The sequence below is a fragment of the Orbicella faveolata genome, unplaced genomic scaffold, assembly GCF_042242905.1.
Source record: "Orbicella faveolata isolate gen_17 unplaced genomic scaffold, um_ofav_v1 contig_46, whole genome shotgun sequence".
NCBI classification, from domain to species: domain Eukaryota; kingdom Metazoa; phylum Cnidaria; class Anthozoa; order Scleractinia; family Merulinidae; genus Orbicella; species Orbicella faveolata.
In genome coordinates, this window is record NW_028301576.1 from 17,495,001 (window position 1) to 17,517,765 (window position 22,765).

The 22,765-nt window shown below is 38.2% G+C and overlaps 1 protein-coding gene and 1 long non-coding RNA gene across 3 annotated transcripts; both read left to right on the forward strand.

The window, feature by feature from the left end:
• The first annotated feature begins 3,364 nt into the window (after positions 1 to 3,364).
• LOC149098704 (uncharacterized) lies at positions 3,365 to 6,976 on the forward strand. The gene is made up of 2 exons (XR_016203966.1): positions 3,365 to 3,560; positions 6,898 to 6,976. It is a non-coding gene; the product is annotated as an uncharacterized LOC149098704 (long non-coding RNA).
• Positions 6,977 to 9,408: 2,432 nt separating this feature from the next.
• LOC149098705 (uncharacterized) lies at positions 9,409 to 22,467 on the forward strand. Of its 2 annotated transcripts, XM_089278634.1 has the most exons (4): positions 9,409 to 9,465; positions 11,615 to 11,824; positions 12,795 to 13,510; positions 21,288 to 22,467. In XM_089278634.1, exons 3-4 carry the CDS (start codon positions 12,823 to 12,825, stop codon positions 21,467 to 21,469), a joined length of 870 nt encoding a protein of 289 aa, XP_089134760.1. In that variant the 5' UTR covers positions 9,409 to 9,465; positions 11,615 to 11,824; positions 12,795 to 12,822; the 3' UTR covers positions 21,470 to 22,467. The 2 variants fall into 2 exon arrangements, with proteins under 2 accessions (XP_089134760.1, XP_089134761.1); XM_089278635.1 differs by lacking the exons at positions 9,409 to 9,465; positions 11,615 to 11,824; positions 12,795 to 13,510 and adding an exon at positions 13,522 to 14,567.
• Positions 22,468 to 22,765: the final 298 nt, after the last annotated feature.

The window sequence follows — 22,765 nt, forward strand, 5'->3', positions numbered from 1 at the left end:
GACACTGGCGTAGGCTCTGAATGGTCATGTTGGCGTTTCTACGGGTGGAGACGACGACGACGACTGTCTTCCGCTGAGGATATCGTCACAGACTATTAGTGTTGCTCACGATTATTTTCAACACACACAGATAGAAATATAAAATGGCGGTAAATATAGCTCTTCTATCAGCATAGGTTTATGGATCTTTGTCTGAAGACAGCGTGAGCATAGCTTTTACAATGCGTCCATTTGTCCGTACACGGCGGCCTTTACGGCTTCCCATCGGCATGACCATTACTTGACACTCAATGACTTCAGCGTCAGTTTCAGGCCCTCACGTTCTACGTCTGTGTCACCAAACAGGGCGTGTCACTTGAGACTCTCTTCTAAGTTGTACAGAGCCTGGATAGAGTCCAGAACGTTACGCAATGGTTCAAGCTGTGTCATAGTATCCTGAAGGGCGAGGTTGAGCACATGTCTGTAACAGTGGACGTAAATGCAGAGTGAGGAGCACTCATCACTCTTTTTTAGAGTCCCTTGTGTATCTAGACCGTTCATACTAGCTGCGCCATCGAATTCCTTGAGGTCAAGATTGAGTTCAGTTTAACCAGTTTATACCGTGCGTCGCCTTCAGTTGATTTCGTGGAATAGAAACCAATGAATGCTTCTTTCTTCATGCCATTCAGCGCAATGGACATGAATGAATTTTCTGCGATGCTTAAAAAGTGGGCACCGCGAGTGAAAAATTCCAAATTCTTACAAAGCAAAGCTTTTGTCTAGTGACAATGTGAAACACGAAAAAATAAGGAGTGTTAAGAAAATGCCGACTCGCACTAGTTTTGAGTATTGAGTCTCACCTTACTGTATATTGATCACCAGTATTGTTATTCGCTGTTTTTAGTGACATTGTAATTTCTGGAAAGAAATGGAAAAGTTTTAAAAATTTGCCCAAATTTCTCTTGCTGCCCCCCAAAAACTGATTTGCCCAAATTTTGGGAGGGCTACAAACACCCTTCTTCCCCAAAGCCCCCCGGGCCGTAGGCCTATAATTGTAAGAGTAGTTTATAGGTTGACTGTGTGAGCTTATGTTAGTAATTAAAGTATCGCATTGTATGTAGTGTTCTTTTTGTGGAACTAAAAAAAAAAAAGACTTTAAGAGCCTCGTCACCGAGAACAGAGACGATGAACGGCTTCAAAATTAATGACATCAATGTGCTGTAATACTTTCTTTAATTTAGTTTCAAGACGTCTTTAATTTACTTAACTGTATTTCCTAAAACGAGCCTAACGTTAATTTTTAGGTCGTTAAAGTGCCACTGAAACGAAATTTTCGTACTCTCTTTTATTAGCCCAATTTGTAGTTTCAAACGTGCTTAAAATAATGGTGAACTTTATTTCTGTCAAATCCTAACGGAAAGTGCTTTTTTTAGCTGCTGAAATCGACTTTTTGGAGCAAAACTGTGTCCGGGCTCTGGAACCGAATTTAAGGACCTTGTGACGTCACTGGTTGTATTCACGCAAGAAGCGCTATAGATTTTCTCTTGTTTTCACTTGATTTATTCAAGTCTATTTTTCATATTGTCGATACCTGCTAGTTTTCTACCTTGTAATTTCTGTCCCGTCTTGACAGGAAATACATATCATGAACGTTGGAGGGCGCCAAAGAGTGTAGATTCACCAAAATAAATGCTACAGATTAGAACAGCTCAGTTACTTTTCGAACATCTTGAGTACTCGATTGGAGGTTTCGAAGACGAGTGTGGCAACTTTTATATCACGTCCTAAAGCCTAAACATGATATTTCGTCGTCTGTTTTCAGCCTGGTTCTGAAATTTGGATTCTCACGTTTATCTAAGGTCTATTACACAAGCTTCGAATATATCCTCGGCAACTATACTGCGGTAAAAGCCGTAAGCGCATCAGCCATTCGCACAATCACGAAGTTATTAACGGTCCACAAACTTTGAGTCGAGTACTTCTTTGCATACAGAGGGCATCCTTTTATGATACTAATAAGTGAGAGTTCTTGTGGTAGACAAAATGTATCTTTGAAAATTGTGATCCGCAGCAGGGTTTGCTTTATCGCCGCATACGTATCAGTGTAAACAAAGCCGGAATTTCGCTTCTCTTTTACACGTATCTCCCAATTGCAATATTTCATGGTCGATGGATTACTTTGAGTTCTTTAGCACATACTTATGTCTATGATCTTCATTTAACGGTATCCAAATTCAAAGCAATTCGTTAAAACGTCACTAGTTTACACTCCTTTCGAAGGTTTATTAAACAGAATTTGAACTAATTTGCATATATCACCTTTCGCCGTCGACATTGTCACGCTTTCTCACGTTTCCTGAAAACATACCTGTAGGGTCATGGCAGCTTAGTTTACCTTTATAGTTTAAATTCGCTCCCTCACATAAAAGAAGAGGGTTTCTTAAATTGTTGCTGATTTGATAACTTGTAGGATGTAACAGATACAACTGGACTAAAGGTCACTGTAGCACAATCTCGTCCGCGGTGAAACTCACAAAGCGTCCGGTTTCCTCGAAGCGAAGCGACTCGAAACTCGAAGCGTTGTTGCTGCGATTCGTGCAGCAGCAGTCCGGATAATAATTTCAAAAGCCGCTTTCTCTTGTTTTCATGTCTTTTTTACTTTATGAGTGTAGGTTTTCTTTAATTGAGTGGTGGCCATTTCACCAAGAGTCCCGATCATTTTGCGATCTAAGAACTCCCACTCGTTTGCTTGCTTACATAAAATATCCTGCAAATATCCAATTAAATAGACTGAAAAGCCCCAGGATCGACTCTCCACCTCTTCTTGTCTAAGGCTACTGTTATTATCTGCTTTACAGCTCTGAGATGTCCTTAAGATGTTTTTTGAGGGGCTTCGAACAGTATTCTCTTCTCCCATAATCACTCTAAATTTTCAGCGCGGCATGAGAGTAATACAACCAGTGACGTCACTAGGCTGTTTTGGCCGCGCCAAGATGGCCGCCAATTTTGGGCTTAACCAGCCAATTTCGAACGGCTGAAAAAGCAGTTTTCGCTTACCGTATGCGAAAAAAAAGTCTGCAGTGTTTCCAAGTAAGGTTGAAACTTTAATACTAAGCAAAAATCTCACATACGAAAATTTCGTTTCAGTGGCACTTTAAGAAACGTTTTCAAAATGGTCCTGCAGATAGTCGGAATTTGGTTATCTGCGAGCTTTTGCGATTTTCATAGAACTAGTCACATTGAAAAGATCAGGCGAAGCTTTCAATTAGTCTCGTGAGTCCTCTCGTGACGCTAAATTCAAATAAGTTTGGTGAGTCACGCAATACCGTAAGTTTGTTAGGCAACACGCGGATGGAACTGGGAACGAGTCCGCGTCACCATCTGTATTCCAGTTACACCCAGAAATTCGTCTGCAGTGATCATTGTATGTCCTCAGTCTTTATTGAAGTGCGTTATCGAAGATGTAAATTGCCATATTCACGTGTGTTTGGCGTAAACTTAAGCTCTGATAAGCTGAGTTGAAGTTCCTGCTTCTCTCGATCTTTTCCGCGTCACTGAATTCAGACGTTTCGCGAGACGAGGTAAGCTTATGTTTTCATGATCGAAGCTCTTAAGGTCATTTTGAAACCAGTTCCTTTCACTATCTCTAAAGCAACAAACCCTTTATGTTTAGTTGTATTGTAAATTACAACTTAATAGTTTAAAATTCCAGAAACAAGATCAACTGAAATCAGACAACAAACGCTTTCTCTTTTGACTTGAGTTATCAGTTATCTGCATAGAATTGCGCATCACTTTAGTGATTTCCTTTTGCAATTTGGTGGAATTTGAATGCTGTGTAATACTTGTGTGTTATTTTCTCTCAATTTCTATGGAAGTAAAGGTTTGATTCGCACATAGGGGTTTGTGGTATGTTTATAGACGGCGGTCATTTTAAGCGTATTATGCGATTGCCTGGGGGAAACAAAACTTCCTCGACAGAACGTGACACGGAAGCTTTTGCTGTCAGGCATCTGAGTACGATGAAGCTGATTGTGCTTTATGTTGAGAAATTGTTGGTCAAGTGCTAGTTGAAAAATGACCCAAGGCCTGGTGAATAAATTAACACTGTTCTGCGGGAAGGAATTAGTTCTTCTTGAACTGGAAAGGTTCAATAAAATATTTTTGAAGAAGAAGAAGAGATGCTGCCTGTGGAAATCACCCAGATCAAGATTGTTAAAAAGTTTGGACCTGTCAGTATTAAAACCTTGTATGGAAACATGTCACATCAAAACAAAACTGCTTCCAAGAGTCTTCCAAACAAAGACTATGAATTAAGAATATTGGCATGGTATGAGCAGTGTAAATCTTAGCTATGAGGATTGTGTGTGAAGGGTAACCTCTGTTATATTTAAGAATAATTTCAGAGTAATAAACAAACAAATAAATCATAAAAAGCCACTTGTGGCATCCAAAGCCATTATTCTTTTGCTGCTCATCAGTTTCTAGTCAGACAGCTTTGCAACTGATGTTGAGTCACAAAGTTGGTGACAGCAAGGAAAAGAATCATTTGTTGCTTGTTACTTACAGCAATGAGCCATTATTGACCTAATGATAGGTTGAGATGTATAGTTTGACGTGAATAAGAGCACTATTCCATGATTGGACGTGACTATGTGATAATTAGATTAGTTCTTGTTTATCTGTGAAATGAAAATTTGTGTTCGGAATAACACAAAATCATTCCTCTTTGATTTTTCATCAGATATTTACTGTAACTTTATTCCATTCATTTCCAGCAGTAAGTAAAAAATACATATCCTTCTTATATTTTCGAGGAAACAAGGATATTATGTTGGATAGCTTGGCAAGGAAAACAAAGTATCAAGTTGCAAATGTTGGCTTAAAAAGTAAAATTGTCATATTTACCACTTCCGCGTATTATTGCAGAATTTAAAATGACTGAAACTCAGTGGACACGTGTAAAACACCGCAGTAAAATTCAAAGCCGTCTTGACAAACGGTAATTGTAAGTTATTTTTGGGCCTTGAAAGAAAATACAAACATTAAACATACACAATGCTAAGATTAAGTCTTATTAAGTTTTTGTCTGCTCATATTCTGCAAGGGGAAAAGGCCTAGTTGACTAGCTAGGAAGAGAATGGCATGGGTGAGGACCTACATGTATGTGACTACTGTATCAGAGCCGCAAATTGGACTCTGCACTATCTGAGATTGTCTTACTATTTCAATTAAGTTAATTTTGTCTGTATTTTAACTACTCTCAAGCATGTAGACACTGGGAAGCTTTAAACTTTATTTAAAAGACAATGGCTCAAACAAAAATTTGCAGCAGCATGTCTAAAATTTTGCCGAGATTCCCACAGTGAATCTCGCCAAGAATTTTGCTTCCCACCATGATTATTGGTGAGATTCCTGGTAAGATCGCACTGAGATTTAGGCCACCGAGAACTGGGTAGGACCCCGGCAAGACTTTGGGCGCCGGGATTTTTGCTTCCCCGAGAGAATCTGGCCAGGATCCTGCCGGGATTTCCGCCAGGAATAAAATTCCCAGGGGCCAAAATCTCGCCGGGATCCTGGCAGGATCCCACCAAGATCCTGGTCCTTATTTTACAAGGGAGAGGCCACCATGAGAAAAATATTTAAAATAAGAGAATTCACCGACACACTTTTGTTCCTTATCTAGCAGTGAATGTTCTGGCCAAATTTCATGGAAAACCATCGATTTTACCTACTCTATTAATTCATTTAAAGAGGAGGAATTCTCTCGAAAAACAAGTGTGAGTTTTTGCCTTCTTAAGATGCATAAACATGTCACGCCTTCCCAGAGGGATATGTCAACTCAAAAAGTCGCCAGCCAATGATATAGCAGTACCCCTAGCATTCAGAGTATGCAAACTGAAGCTTGGTGAGAAAGTGATAGTGTTACAGTCATGTTTTAGGCGCACACATTTTAGATGGTGGCCAACAATAATGGGCAAAACAGAAGGAAAGCAATGTGCAACAAAACAAAAAGAAACTGATATGCAATTGCCAACGTGTGATTACAAGCAGGCACTCTTGACGGACCTGAAATCTAAAATTGAAAGTCTTTGATATAAGATCTGCAGATTAAGCCATTTGTGACAAAAAGGTTGCCTAGGAGTCAATGCCTTTTGACAATTATGATACCTCTATGGTTTATTAACTTTTATTTAAAAATCTCTTTTTCTTAATGATCCACATGCATTTTAATATTTTATTTTCATTTTTTTGGAAAATGTTACCGCAAATAATGAACTTTAATTTGGTGGAAAAAAGACAATTTGGCAAAAGTAGCTCTGCAAAGGTTTGGAGTAACCTTAATGCAATGACACAGAAGACTTTTATTTGTTGCTTGTTATGTGTAATTAATGCAATGACCCCCAAGATGGTGTTACAGTGTAGTTTGTGGACCAGTGAACCAACATAAGAACGAATAGTTGAGGTTGTAATGGAGTCACACCTCGCTAATTGAGTCTCACAGACAACCCAGATATTTTTGTCCTTGTACTTGAAATGATGTAGTCACTGATGCACTGTGGCCTTATGACTATTGCGCTGGACTCCAGATTGAGTACTCTGGGTTTAAGTCCCGGCTGGGGTCATCGTGTTGTGTTCTTGGTCAAGACACTTTACTCTTACAGGGCCTCTCCACTCTGTTGTACAAATGAATATGAGCTAATGTAATGGTGGGGGTGACCCTAGCCTGTGATGGCCTAACATCCCATCCAGGGGAGACTGTAGGATTACCACTCCTACATGAAGTTGGTTCATGCTATACGGATCATAATATAAGTGCCGGCCTGATGGGCTACTTGGCTTGTATGCAGACTTTACCCAACCACAATTGCTCTTGAAGTTTTTAAAGAACTTTGCATTTTTCTTTTTCTCTTTTAGTGTAACCAGGCTGCAGGCTTTATCACAACATGTGAATTACCCACAACACTCAGCAATTACAGTAATTATGATACCTCCATATATAGGTTAGCATAATTTTCTGTATGCATACTGTATTTTAATGTCAGATTAATTTTGTAGACAATTAAGTAAACTAGACTTGAGTTTTGTTTATATACAGTAGATACTGGAGGCTGGGATAAAGGGAGTTGGGGCAGTTACAGTGCAGCTCAGATATATGCGCACTACGCATACGCATATTATACGAGCGTATTTTGCGTATACGCGTATGTTAATACGTGCACATATACATGTATATACACGCATATGTTTGTGTATATACGCACATATATGTCTCTTTGGTATGCATTCTCATAAGTTTCTTCATGTGAAGCATTGCTGGTCAAACAAAGGACATTATATTTCTGGGAAGGCAAAAGGCTTCAAAGCGGAATTTGCATGTTGTTAAAGTGTACTCCCGATCAGTGAAAGCTATCATATTTCGAGTTTTCGATCACTTCGCAAATTCACCGACAATTGCTTGATCTTAAGCTACCGAAAATGGGAAGAAAATTGAAACAGTCGCTTGAACTCCCTATTTTAACACGTGAACTTAATGTTTTTACAAGTAAAGATCCGTGTTTCAGCACATGTCGGCAAGTCGTTTGCGAAATGTTTGTCTGAATTAAGCGTTTTGAAGATCCTTGTCGAAAAAATGATATCTCTGGTTATATTTGACACAGATCATTCATTCAGATGGTAAAATAACATTTCCTTGATGCAAAAATTGTTTCTCAAAGTTTCTATGGTACATGGTGAGCCGCTCACGTTTAGTTATTTTTTCTTCAAGGAATAGTTCTGTGTTTCGCCACGCGTCGGCAAGTCGTTTGGGACGTGTTTATTTTATGAACCGTTCTGAAGATCTTCGTTGAAAAAAATGATATATCCGGTTTTATTTGACACAAATCGTTCATTCAAACAGTAAAATTATCTTTCTTTAGCCAAATGATTGTTTATCAAAGTTTCTATAGCACGCTGCTCATGTTTAGTTTTTTTCTTCAAGAAAAAGTTCTGTGTTTAGGCACGCATCAGCAAGTCGCTTGCGAGATGTTTATCGTTTGAAGCGTTCCGAAGACCTTGTCAAAAAAATGATATCTCTGGTTATATTTGACACAAATTGTTCATTCAAACAGTAAAATGCTCTTTCTTCAGCCAAATAATAATTATTGTTTATCAAAGTTTCACTGGCGCGTCACTCACGTTTAGATATTTTTTTTTGAGGAAAAGTCCTGTGTTGCAGCCACAGGTGACCCAAGCTCTCAATGTTATCCTTTTTTTTCACTTTTATGCGAACGTTCAGCCTAACGTGACATATGGCATATACTATTACATAAGGACTGAATTTGATTAGGCAAAACGTGACTCTGGCCTTGTAGTATATGGAGGTGTTGTGTTACAACGGTTTGAATTTATAAAGGTTTGTATGAGAATGCAACAGCTTTGCTTGAAAAGTCAATTATTCTTATATTTTGTGAATAAAATCTGCTTACCCTGTTACTGTGTTGTATTCTTTGTTGTTTGCCAGCTCCTCAAGCCGATCTAACGCAATTTCAAATTCGGTCGTTATGTAATAGTATATGCCATATGTCACGTTAGGCTGAACGTTCGCATAAAAGTGAAAAAGGATAACATTGAGAGCTTGGGTCGCCTGTGTTGCGGCATGCGTCGGCAAGTCGCCTGCAAGAATGTTTCTTGTTTGAAGCGTTCCGAAGACCTTGTCGAGAAAATGATATCTCCGGTTATATCTGACACAAACCATTCATTCAAATCGTAAAATACTCTTTCCCCGACGAAAGAATTGTTTATTAAAGTTTCTATGGTGCACCGCTCACACTTTGTTATTTTTTATTTCCTTCAAGAAAAAGTTGTGTGTTTCAGCACGTGTTTCCAAGTCGCACGCTTGCTTAGACCATGTTTACTTTCAAAATAAAGAAAACTCTTTCTCGCTCTGTGGCAAGCTGTCAAGCCATTGAAAACAACAATGACCTGTTAAGAAAAGAAAAGACAATAGGTCAGCTCATACATACTAACCAGGCATACGCGTGTATACTGTATACATGTATGTGCGTATATGCATACGCGTATGTGCGCATACACATATGCCTATACATGTATTGGGCTGACGGGAATTACGTGTATATTTTGGTTCGGATATATCCGAGCTGCACTGTAATCCCTTATTTGTGGTAGACTTCATGTTAGGACGATGTGGATATTAGATTATTCAGTTATCTACTAGACACCTGCATAAATGTCCATATTAGAGAGGCAAACGACTACATGTACACTGGAGAGGTGCCCATCTTTTAATAGATAATTTCTATCAATCAAGGTTTAACTGTTAGCACCTGTTATCAATCTCTGTCATTTATTTTGTGTATCAAATACATCATAAAAAACCTCTTCAGGATAATCATGTCTTCAATGGTTTCTTTTGTTTGTAGGAAAGTGATTTTAATGAACAAGCAATCAAAGATCTCAATATTTCACCACGTCTGACAAGATTGGGTGAGTCTAGTTGTTGCATTTAACAGTTGTTCGCAACACTTGTAGCAAAAGAATTCTTAACTGGATCCTTATTTAGTTGGGTTTCAAGCAGAGCTCTAGGCTTTCCTTGCCTGGCTTGTCACCTCAAAAGAACATAGGCACGCCTTGCGTGCAAGAGTTATTTTTTGTGTGAAGTATCGGAGATAGAAGCATTCATGGTACAGTGATGATTTGGTTAATTTGACAAGTTTTTATGGTTGCGATGTTACATCGGTCATGGTAAGATAGCTAAATAGTAAGCCATAAAATGTTTGACTGAATAAACTACAGTAATCTGACACGTCTCCAGATTAATGTAGATGCCATCTTATTTTCCAACAGGAAATTTGATTCGTTCTTTGATACAACCCGCACTGTGATTGGCGTGACAGGCGCACATGCATAACTCCCTCACTCACCGATCATATAACCCTTCCAACCCCCAAGAGGAATTTTTGCTCAAAAATACTCAAGTTAATTTACAGACTTTTTCACATTTAATACAAGTCATAAGTTTACGTTTTTACACAACACAACACAACATAACACAACACAACTTCACCGAAAATAGAAAGAAAGAGAAAAAAAACCTCTGACACGTTGAGTCTAATTTAGTTAAATTGCGCTTTAACTTGGTGCCGTGCAGTCTTCAAAGAACATTTAAACAGTTTTCATACTTTTTACCTTTAAAAATACCGGACTGAAATGAATGCCATCAAATAAAACTATTAAACTGCTACTGCAGAGACGTAAAAACCGTCCAAAAACAAAAGCTTCTTTTTTGTTTAATATCCTGGAAACAATAGCCGATAACTTGTCACCTCTAATTGAATTCACCCCCATGTAAAAAACAAAAGTGTTAAGTTACCATTTGTTACTAAAGATAGCAAACATCTCGTGGGATAGAGTGGTGACAATTCGTTTGCTCTAATTAAATTTACTCCCTTGTTAAAAACAAGAGTGTCAAATTACACTTTGTATCTAAAAAACAAAAATATCTCGTTATATTTGCATGCAACAAGAACAAAACAATCGTTACCCGCACTTACTATTGTAGACGTTAGAACTGTTTCAAATCTTAAGTCTCATCCCCTCTAAAACATGTCCTAAGAACTAGACGCAACGATTCGTGACCTCTAATTGAATTTGCTCCTCGTGAAAAACAAAAGTATCAAGTTACCTTTGGAACTAAAAATAAAAATATCTCGTTGTATTTGCATACTACTAACTCACGAACTGTTTCAAACCTCAAGGCTCATCTCGTTCATTTAACTAAAATCCTCAGCCTAACCCACAGAAAATGTCGAAGTAAACCCAATATATGAATACTTCCTCCTCTTTTATAGAAGAATAAATATGGCCGTTCTGAACTCTATCGGGATCAAATCTTCTCACATACCATTTACCTTTACAACAAGAAATTTGATTGGCTGTTTATAGTAGATCCAATCTGATTGGTGTGACATACATACATCTCTCACTCACTCACTCACTCATCCATTGACCCATCCATAACATACCCGACGTGCCGACTAAGAGGTATTTTTTTTACAAAAAAGTAACTCAAAAATTGCTCAGGAAGCCCACATCCTAATCAAGTAAATCACCTAGAGCTTTGATTGCTATCTTCCCAGCATAGTTCTCCTGATGGGGTGCTTGGTTATCATACACCTGACTAGTACACTGGGGACGTGGAGTTTTCAACATTGATTTTGGCATATCAGAAACGAGACATGACTGAGCTAAAATTTATTTGTCTAGTCAGCGTGACAAACAAAATAAAATGAGTCCTCAGTGAGGCAGGAGAGGTACGAGTGGGACGTGAAATTCCAAGGTGGTGAGAAGCACAAGTGATTAATACATGTACATGTAGGGGGGAATTCTGAAACAATATAATCATTACTCAATACTTTGCATCAGGCAAGAGCCAACAATTACTGTAAGTAGTCTAGTGGAAAGTGAGAGTAAGAGGTACAGGAGGGGAGAAGTTCAGACTTGCCTGTTTCCCCTCCCCCCCCCCCCCCAACTGGTTAGGCTGTACTCCTTAAAGCTTCTTAAGAATCACCGTGAATCATTTTGTCATACAGTATTGAATTAACCATGTGTCAATTGATGGATGTGTTCTTTGCAGGTCAGTCTCTGACTTGTAATCTAACAGATGCCATGTCTGAGTCTGTAGATGTAAATGGAGAGTGAGATAAAACAATTGAAGGCTTAGAAAAAAATTAATGTGCGTCATACATGTAAGTTGTAACTTCAGAATGATTTATAATTATCATTGTGTGTTGTTTAAATTTCAGAAAAGTTATTTAACTGCAATGTTGCAGTCTTGCTTCCTCAGGTAATGAATTTTCAAAGAAACTGAAATCTTGTAATTCAACATGCTCTAGAGATTGATTTTGTAATAATACTCAGAACCCTGCAACAAAATAATTTCTGTTACACTGTAGGTGTTGTTGTGGCTAACTTAAAAGGCCATCAGAAGCAAGTCAGTTGTGGCTCATTACAATTAACAGCCGCACTCTGCACCTTAAAAAGTGTTAAATTAAATAATTAATATATGATATGTTTACTCCATATTGCTGTGGCAGCTCCTGTCTAGAATTCTGCCTTCATGTAGGTGTGTTGCTGAAATTAATGAAAGGCTAATTTTCACTAGCACATGGCTAGTATATTGATACAGATCATGTGGAAAGGCACACCAACCACACTAATCCATAACAAAAACAGTCTGAGCTTTTCCAAAAATTAATGCTCTTAGAATAAGAGGAATTTGAAAACACCAGCTTTTCATTTTTGCGTGGACAGAAAACATTTTTAAATTCCTCTTGTGTAGTGGCAACATGGCCTATATTAAAGCAATTTACCATAGAAGTATAATGTGGATAACTAAGGGCTTTTGTAAATACTTTTGGGTTCCTCTCTGGGTACTCCAGTTTTTCTGTCCGATCAAGAAAAACCAACATCTTCAAATTCTAATTCGACCAGAATGGAAGAGTCACTGAAGAAATAACAGTTATGACGCTGATGTGGCTGCTGTAGAAATATTGTAATGAGTTCTTAATGGCACTTGTTCTCCTAAATAAACTACAGTACAATGCAATGCACTTCTAGTAAAAAACATATATGTACATGCCAGTTCATAATAATTTGTCTGTGACTGTATTATAAAACATGAATGCACTGTGTGGATATCACCAATTTGCTGAATGGCAATCTGAGATTAAAAACTTCTTTTTGGCACTGAATATCGTTACAACTAAGTGTAAAATGCATTTTGGAATACTTTTATTTGTTTTTGTTTCTCTTAGATCATGATCGGTTGGAGTGTGTTGTACAATGGATAAAATAACTGACCTTGCCCTTAAGTCGCAAACTGTATGGGGTGCTGTTCATTTTGTTCTGTTTCTGGTCTCCTGGCCCACGATAATTGGCTCTCTACTGGGCTTGCATTCCACAGATAGGCTGAATTTCAACTGTGATCCCAAGCCCAGTGACGTCACCCGTCAACTATGTTATAATGACTACATTTCCACCATGAGCCCATTGTTAATACCACTTAATTTTGCTCGTATCATCTGTGGTATTTTGGGTCTCTTTTGGGTAGTCTTTATTCTTTACAGTGTCTTAGCACTACGACGAATCAAAAAGGAGGGGAGCAGTGGTAAAAAGAAATGCCTGTCAAAGAGATTTATGTGGAGGTTTCTTTTTCACGTTTGCTTTCAACTTGCTGTTCTCGGTGTGATGATGGGACTCTTCTGTCGCTTCCAGACCCTTCATCTTCCAATGGTGTACATGTGCTCACAAGGGAACACCACTCAAATTCCCATCAGCCAAGTGAATATGACCTGCAATGATTTACATCACAGGGAGAAATCCAAACTGAACATTGGCATTGTTACGATTATGGCAATATCCATTGTTCTCTGCATAGTGTCAATTATTCACTTGTTCTTCACAAGGAAAGACTTTCTAAAACAATTGCTTGGAGACCAAGAAAGTGGCAATCCTGAAGCAATTCCTTTAGGTGAGTTAAGAAGTGATAAAAATCTACTTCTATAAAAGCTACTTTAAAGTAATGACATTCACCATAAAGTGATGAGCTGCACCTTTAAAGTGACGACTTTCTTTTAGTTTTACAAACAAATATTTGATATAAATGTAATGTCCCGTGGGGATTTTCCATGTAATGTGTGGGAATTGTCATCTAAAAATTTGAAATAAACCCTTGAAGGAAACCAATTTGGATTTGTCTCAAACTTTATTTGATCCTTGAAAGCTACCATTCTAGACCAGACACACAAAAAACAGCGATTAATAATGTCTTTAAAAATAATAAATACATTGTCCAGGGATTGGGAATGCAAAACAGGCAAATGAGCCTATGGCCCATGGCATTGGAAAGTTATGGGCCATTTATAAAAAGTTTGGGCCATTAAGGTCCGGTAATATGGACAACATTTTCCTTCAACTTGTCTCGCAACATTGTTGCATTGCAAGTTGAAACACATTGTTGCGTGTATTACCACATTTGTGACCAACTTGCCTCGCAGCAAAATACAGTGTTGCAAGTTGAGGCAACATGTTGCACAAAGTAGACTTGAGTTCTACTTTCGGCAACATATTTTAGTTTTGCTGCTTGTATTACCACTGAAGCTACAACTTGTCTCACAACAAATTTGAATTTCAACACTTGTGATTGTCATGTAGACACATCACCAGGGAAAGGCAGTTCACAGGTTGACCATCCAGATGCTGAGCGAAGCAGAACTGCAGGCATTATTTTATGGACAAGATAACATTTAACTAACAGTTATTTCTTTATGGGCTCCAGTTAGTGGTAATCTGAGGTGTTAAAAGTTCACTGAAGCAGTTTTTTAAGACAAACTAGGGTGGCCTCATGGTTATTTCTTTTTAGGTTCCAGTTATTGGTAGTCTGAGGTGTTAAAAGTTCACTGAAGCAGTTTTCTAAGATAGTTAATTTGACCAGGTTTTCTCTTACATGAACATGTCTGTAAACACATCAACAGGTGAAGACCATTCACAGGGTGACCATCCAGATGTTGAACTAAGCAGGACTGCAGGTACTATTAATTTTTAGGGGCAATAGTTCTGGATTGAGCATGTTAACTGTGAAGCATGCTGGGAGTTTGTCACAGGCTCAGTAAAATGCTGTGGTGTTTTTGGTCGAGAAAGTTAATTATGGTGTAGTGATTTAAAACTTTCGTGATGGGCAGCCACCTCAAACATACTTTACTCAAACTTTGACACTCTTGTTTTTGTGAATTGGAACCACTCTGGCTACTTTTAATTGATCAGGCACCAAACCAGAAGAAAATGAGCAATTGAAAAGCAGCTGAAGAGGGATTGATAAAATGCCTTTTAAAGTCTTAAGAAGGGAGGTTGAAATACTAAATGGGCCAGAAGCCTTGGTTGAACCTAGGGAAATAATCATATTTTCAATCTCTGTTGTTGTGGTAGGTGATAAGAAAAAACTAGAGGCCTGGGGTCTATCTAAATAACAATTAAATGGTAGATTAGGTTTTGGTACAGTTGATGCCAAGTTTTTTCCAATATTAGAGAAATACTTATTCAATTGATCAGCAATGGCTTTATCATTAGTAATCTCATGTTCATTAATAAATAATTTACTAGGCGGGGTGGAACCTTTAGACTTCGGACATATAAGTTGCTTTATTCCTTTCCAAATTTCTTTTGTTTTTGCCTTGTTGATCATAAAATATTCTTTATAATAATTGGTTTTACTTAGTTTGAGTAGGTGATTTAATTTGTTTCGATAACACTGAAATTTGGTATGGCTGTAACATGTACGTGTTTTCAGATAGTGCCTGTACAACCTATTTTTATTAATAATAGATACCTTTAATCCCGGATTAATCCAGGGCTTTGTTTGAAATTTGGATTCCTTTCGGGTGAGTGGCTTTAAGGGTAAATGACTATTAATGATATTACTTACTTTTGTGTAAAGCGTATCAAACATTTCAGTAGTATCTGATAGTCCATGATAGTCTGATAGTCCAATAAATTAGACCAGTCAATGGATCTAAATTCACTTAATAAAGCTTCTTCATTATAATTAAAATAATCTCGTCTAAAGCTTTTCTCTTTATGTATTGAATAAGCAAAACTCTCAATGATGAGAAAATTAGGCAAATGGTCTTTTAGATCATGTAATAAATTCCCTCTGACTGTTTGATATTCGATAGAATTAAAGAATATATTATCAATCAGTGTAGGGGAATGACTGGTAATTCTTGTTGGTTTCAGTATGTGGGGCTCTAGAAAAAAAGAACCTAGAGTATTTATAAAATCCTCTGTTAAGGGATGTTTATTAAAGTTCAAAAGATTAATATTAAAGTCACCAGATATTAAGCAGAGTTTCCTCTCTTGATTGATTTTGCCTATAACCGAGTAAAACTAATTTAGAAACGTTTCAAGATTGGAAGAAGGATGTCGGTATACTACACCACATCATATTGCTGTTTAAGTCACTCTCAATTTCAACCCATAACATTTCACTTTCATCACTGCTAGAAGTAAGGTCATGTCTAACACGTTATTATATGGCTGTGTCTCACAAGGACTGGGAACTACCGAATTCACGAATTTGATTGGCTGAAATCGACATTGACCGCGGTCTAGATTTTCCCATCTAGACTGGCATCTAGACCGGTTTCATTTTGCGTTGAAAAAGTAGCAAACTAAAATACAAAAATGTTCACCATTTTCTTTTATTTTCTTCTCAATCATTTATGGAAGTGCCAAAAAACCTGATGATCAAAAAAAAGTAAAGAGGACGAGCAAATTTCGGCAGGTTTAAGTTAAGCTCATCGCCGTTCGCGAGCGAAATGTCAGCAAACCAGTTACATAAAACAAATTAAAATTTTCTTCTTTGCCATATAATAAACATCTTATTAACCGAGCTAAGTCAATCTGTATGGGAGAATCTTGACCTTGGTCATGTGTACAGACCTCACTGCATTCGGTCTGTACTCAGGACCTTGGTCAAGATTCTCCCATACAGACCTCCACCTTGGTTAATAAGAGCTAAGTATTGAATACCTTTCTTAATATACATACCAACTCCACCTGCCCTTTGTGTAGTGGGTTGAGAGAGGAATGAATAACCAGGCAGATCAAGATTAGAGATGTGTTCATTACATCTATTAATCCATGTCTCCGACAGACTTATAATGTTGAAAGGATAATTGAAATCATTAAGGGACTGTTCTAGGTTATCAAAGTTTGCTTGGATACTTCTTATATTACAATTGAGGAGTGAAAATGCCTTGTTTGAGCAACTATTAATTTCAGGTGAACAGGGAAATTTATGTATATCAAAGTAATTAAAGTTAACTTTGGAAGGTGTGATGGATTCAGGGTCAGAATTAGATAAGTGTGGAATATTACTAATATTAGATATAGTCTGTAGCACTGGTAAATCTTCCAGAATAGCATTTACACTATTCTTTGAGTGCAAGCAGCTTAAATTGGAATTATAGGAAAGCTTAACAAGCTCATTATCTTCAATTGAGTGAAATGGAAAAGTTGACTGGCTGCATATCTGGCAGGTCCACCCAAGGCTACTGGACTTAAAGTACTTGTAATCAGCTAGAGTAAGGAATGTGCAATTAAAGTGATAACAAAGATTACACAGACTACATATCAATTTCCTCCCGTTACTCCTAATTAACTTATCACAGATAGCACATGGGTATCTACCAGTATCTAGTCTTAACTTTCTTGCACTTAGCTTGGCGAGGCAGAATTACTTCAGTAGTTGTTGAACTGGTTGATTCAGATGTTGGTCGTCGTGGTTGCAGTTTTTCCAAATCCCCAACTGATGTAATACGTGACGCTTGTGTGTGCTCATTACACCTCAAATATATCACTCCATAATATGTCGAGATAAACTTGTAATTCTGTTCCTTGCGAAACTTGAGGCAGTTCTTCAACAACTTTCTTTTCGCTTCCGTTAGGCTTTCTTGGATAAAGATATTGTTCTCACCGTAGTGCCCCTGGCCAATGTCACTAATATTATAGCTTTTCAACTTTGGTCTAGCTTTGTAGAAACGGTCCAGAATCCTTCGATTGGTAAATTTGACCACTATGGCAGGATGTCGAATTGGAGTGGACCCTGATTCTCCATTGTTAGGTAAAGGAATCCTATGGCTGATCGAGATATCTGTATTATTAATATCGACCTCAATCAAGCCTCCAATTTTCTTAACAATTTCGTTCGTATCCTCTTCAGTTGTCATGGGGACTCCTCTTATTTCGAGACATTCGCGTCACATGTATTGGGCTTGTTCATCGATGGAGGAACGTAAATCGCTAATCTCTTTGTTCATTTTAGCAGAATCACTTCTCAAGCGATCGTTTTCTTGAGCTTAAGTCCTTGTTTGGTTCTTCGGGCTATCCATCTTCACTTTCATTGTTTCAAATGATGTATTGAAGAAGGTCATCAATTCCTTGTAAGCCTTCAACTTTACGTCCAACATGGATGACAAGATGGCCGTCAGTTTGGATTCTAAGATTTCATCCAAAATAGATCTCAACATCACCTCCATTTTGGTTTTGTCCTACTCCATCTTATCAGTTTACCATTCTGGTACAATAGGTAGTCAGGAAATAACAAAAAATCACGAAGAAAATCAACTATAAAAGTAAAATAAACGGAGCTAAGAAATACACGTCATGCTCGCATGACAACCGCTGACCCAGAATTGAACCAATTCTTTATTGCTTTGTAGCGGAGCTCCTGCGCACCGAAGGCACGCTAGCGCAGCCCCATACCTTAGAAAATTTTGTAACCCATCGATCTGAAAAATTTTGGTTGTCACGTGACTGTCCATACTTACGTACGTATGTCCATCTGTATGCTAACACCTTGAAAACTGAGAGAGTAGTACCATTACCACTTCTTTGATTTTGGGCGTCCACGCTATTGTTAATTGACAGCTTCACAACAAGTTATTGGCTGACCAGTATCATGTGAGTATATCGCGGGCTCAGGTTTAGAGCTCATCGAGGTTGTGTGTTTTTTTGAAGTTGAACACTGACGAGTTGCTGGTTTACCAATTGGATCGCGGGCTCAAGTCACATAATTTCTCTGGAGGGAGGGAAGGAGTAGTTGCAAAGGTAAAATTTCGGCACAAATTAACCCCTGGCGCATTCTTGACTTTTCTTCTGACATATTCTTTGTACAATCGTCTCTTGAAAAGTTCCATATATATTTCGTACGTAATTTCTACAGTCTTGGTTAGGCTTGTTACCCAGGCAGTGAGGCCTGGGTTTAAATTTCGGCTCCATTTTTTCTTTCTTTTCCACATTCAGTCACAAATTGTTGTCTGGTCTCTAAAGCGTATGTGTCACCCCTGCATGTGTACAGCATGTGGAGTTTACAGAGGTTGCTGTCTTGAAAAGTTAGCACAGATTCCTTGATTTCTAGGGCGATGAAATCACATACAAACGAACACACCATTCATGGTAGACCAACACTAAAGGACGTTAGCGTTTTCGCAACGGGTCGGTCTGCAAGCCTTACGAGAGATGAATTTACAAGCGAACATTTTGAGTGAATTTATCAAGAATCATGTCAGACAATTATACTAAAGGAGCCATCAACCGGGGCTATCAACTCTTCAACTTGATGAAAAGCATTTTCAGAAGCATCATCATATTTTTAGACGTGATCGTGAACCGAGTAGAATCCCAGCACAAACTCAAGAACTTCTGAGCAACAAGAGCAGAAAGGTTAGAGAATTTGTTTACCAATGTATCTGTTCGAGAACACCTAAGTAAAACGCTCAGAGAAACTTTGTTAAGTATAATAAAGATAAAGTCTCGAACTAAATGATATTCTCTCATTATTTTCCTGTAACAGAGGTATGTGTCTTTACAAGAGTGAAACCCATTAGCGAATTATTGTACATTTAAGCTGAAAGAAACTAATACATATGTTGACCCCAGCAAAACAATTCTTGGCTTACACTGTCACACAATCCTGACACAAAAAAAAAATTATTTGAAAACCATTTAGTGGATAAAATCAAGAAATTGTGATGTTATAGGAGGTTAATAAAGATGATACTTCTCCAATTTTTAAGTCTGTTTTTTTCCCAAGCTCAGATATTTGTCGAAATATTTTGCACAAATTTACAGAGCCCAGTATGGAGCCACCATGTTGGTGTACCTCCATGGTACGCCAACATTGCAGCTGGTAAATAGTGTAAACACCTGGAACTTACTTTGGCTATCTAGGCGACTGATTATCTGTACTGAATAAACAAGCATTTATATAAGCACTTTTCTTAATGCTTTAACTTCTGAATGGGCTAAAAATCACGAGATAAGTGTATGTTTTTTGACAAACGTGTTTGCAGGTCTATGTCACGCACCGCCATAACTCTGAAATTCAAAATGTCTCGTTTGCTTGTGAAACGCAAATAACAACGACAAAGGCTAAGGAAAATAGACTGAAACGTTTATAGGCTGATATAAAGACCTTGACTCATTTCTTGCCTTAAAGACCTGCAAACGAGTAATGAGCTATTACTCGATTCCAAGCAATGCAATCAAGAGCAGAATAGCTTGAGCACATCGATTCGATTGAACTTTGTACGACTTCAAGTGCAGAACATTTAGCTCAATTGTAATATAGCTAGTGCCTCTCAGTATAATGACTGCCTGGGTACACGCAGCAAAGTGTCTAGGTGGGTATAGTTTGTTAAGATTTAACTGGAACAAATAGCAAAAGCACACGCTGATCAATTACATGCTCACAATTGATCATTTTTTGAGTTTTTGATCCAAGAAAAATAATGCTCTTTTTCTTTTATCGTCAGTTATTGCAATCAGGGGCTCTGCTTTTAGGCTTGGCTAAATCTATATATTATCATATATTTAGGTGAAAACTGTTGTATTGTGGCAAATGTATCGAGATTTGAAAAAAAATCTTACGACTTTAATTGTGAGGAAACCGTTGTAAGTGCAAATCATCTCCATAGGTACAGATTTAACTATGGAGTGCTCTAAAAGTAATGTTATTTCCTCTGGGGGTCCTGGGAGCATCCCCTGTGAAATTGTGAAAATCCAGACAAGGTCACAGAGGATTGCTATGCACTCTGGAGGTCAGGCTTAGAAACAAAATTTCATGCCAGTTTTAGCCACTTTGCATGGCACATATCCAATACAAAGACATGGAGGGAACATTGCTCACCTACAGCTTGTATGACAATAAAAGCAGTAGTTTAATATGTATCTTTTTATTACATTTAAATCGAGTGGCATGTAGACTTTTCGGACGGCCTTTTCCTGCATTTTCAAGCCCCCAAATAGTAGCTTCTGTTTAGCAGAAACAAATGATTTGGAAACAAAATAAAATGTAATTGTTTAACATTGTGATGTATTGTGTTGCAAAAAAGAAAAAACAAAACAAGAAAAACTACAACAAAATTATATTGTGAGTTTTCTTTTGTTGAACATCGCATCAATTAGCATTTGTTGTTTAATAAGGGTAGAGCTGTCTTGTACTGAATATGTAATTAATAAAGATTATAGTTATGGTGTTTGTTTTTATTAATCATAATTTAATTAATATGAACTTGCCAGAAAAAAGGACTTCACCATTAAAAATTATTTCCGCAACACGTATAAACTGTTTTTCTGTAGCTATCCATTGTCCAATGAACCCCTACAGCGATGTTGTGTTATTTCTATTTCTACTGTTGTGTATCATTGTTACCAGTGCAGTCAAATTTGACAATTTTTTTTTCTTGCAGACATATCAGCTGGGGAGGAGAGTTCAAATAGTCATTCAAAGAGAGCGTCGCCATGTTCAAGTGATCATCCAGATGCTACACAAACCAGGCTTGCAGGTATTGTTGTTAGCGACAATTCTAGTTTTATGGCATGTGGAAGCCCACTGTCATGCTGTGATGCTGTTCTTCATGAAGGAATGTAAGGTTAGTCCAAACCTTTGTGGGGCTACATGTACTTATGCCAATTTTTTTTTTCAGCCAAATTAAAGTTAATTATTTAAGGTATCATTTTCCAAAAACATGAAATTAAAATTGTAGACTGTTCACAGTCCCCTATTTTTCCGTGAGATCGTAGATGTCGATCGTTGAGTTAGATGGGCTGCCATCTTGGTCTCCTGATGTGAGCGAAACTGGGGAGAGTACAAAATGCCCATGGGTAGTGGTGGTGGGGTTAATAGCATGGGGGTGACGGGGCGGAAAAAATAGCTTCCCTCTGTCTCGTGTTCGCTGCGTTAGTTGCTCCAGCAACGGCAACACCTGATTGGTCGAAGGGACAATAGAGTTCATCAGAGTGTAGCAGAGCGTTGACAACTTGAGTGACAGAAAGTGACATTCATCACTTCGCGGCTCAGGCCAAAGTGGCATCGATTTCAAGAGAATTTTTTGGAGAATGTTTTGATTTTGATCGTCTGTCTGCTTCTTGTCTTGGAGGATTGGTGTTAAAGCGCGGGCAAAAGGAGGCTGTTTCTCGTTTACTCGAAGGAAAAGATGTTTTGGCAGTTCTTCCAACTGGTTTTGGCAAGAATTTAATATATCAAAGTTTCGTTTTGGCGAAGGAAATGGCTGAAAGCTCCGTTGGTTGTTCTTATTTCCGACTGAAATTTTACAATTAATGCCAAAGACGGCACGCATCTGAATAATTGGAATTCTCTGCGGGCTTTGCCGCCTTTTTTGGAGTCAGAGAAGAGTTCTTCTGTCCCGCATTCATTCAACTCAACTTAGTAAACCTTCAAAATGTTTCGAAATTCACAACACAGTAACATGTATTCATATGATTATCCCTGATTTGACAGGTTTTTTCCCAGGGGAGGAGATTGCTAATTGATTTGATTAATGGAGGCTCCAAACTGGCGGTCGCGCCCCTTGAACACAAGACAGAGTGAAGCTGTTATGCATCAGTCAATTCCAGCAGTGCCCATCCCCCCCCCCCCCCCCCCCCGGGCAACCGCGGGGCATTTGCTCACATTGTCAGTCCCGGGGGTGGGGCATTCGCAATTTCATCGCGGCCCGGGGACTGGGCATTTGCATACCCCGGGGCGAACCCCAGGGATTCGATACACATGTTTTGGAAAGTGCCATGGATGAGTTCATCGGGAAAGACGAGGCGTTTGTCGAACAATACCTTGTCCGTCAGGGACTAGAGAAACTTGCAGATGTTTTTAAAGGTGTGTTTTCTCAAATTTAGATATTTCTTCATTACTTGTAAGCATATAAATATA

Coding starts and splice junctions, on each gene's coding strand:
- LOC149098705 (XM_089278634.1), top strand. CDS start 12,823: ATGGATAAAATAACTGACCTTGCCCTTAAGTCGCAAACTGTATGGGGT. Junction 13,511..21,287: donor TCCTGAAGCAATTCCTTTAG/GTGAGTTAAGAA, acceptor TTTTTCTTGCAG/ACATATCAGCTGGGGAGGAG.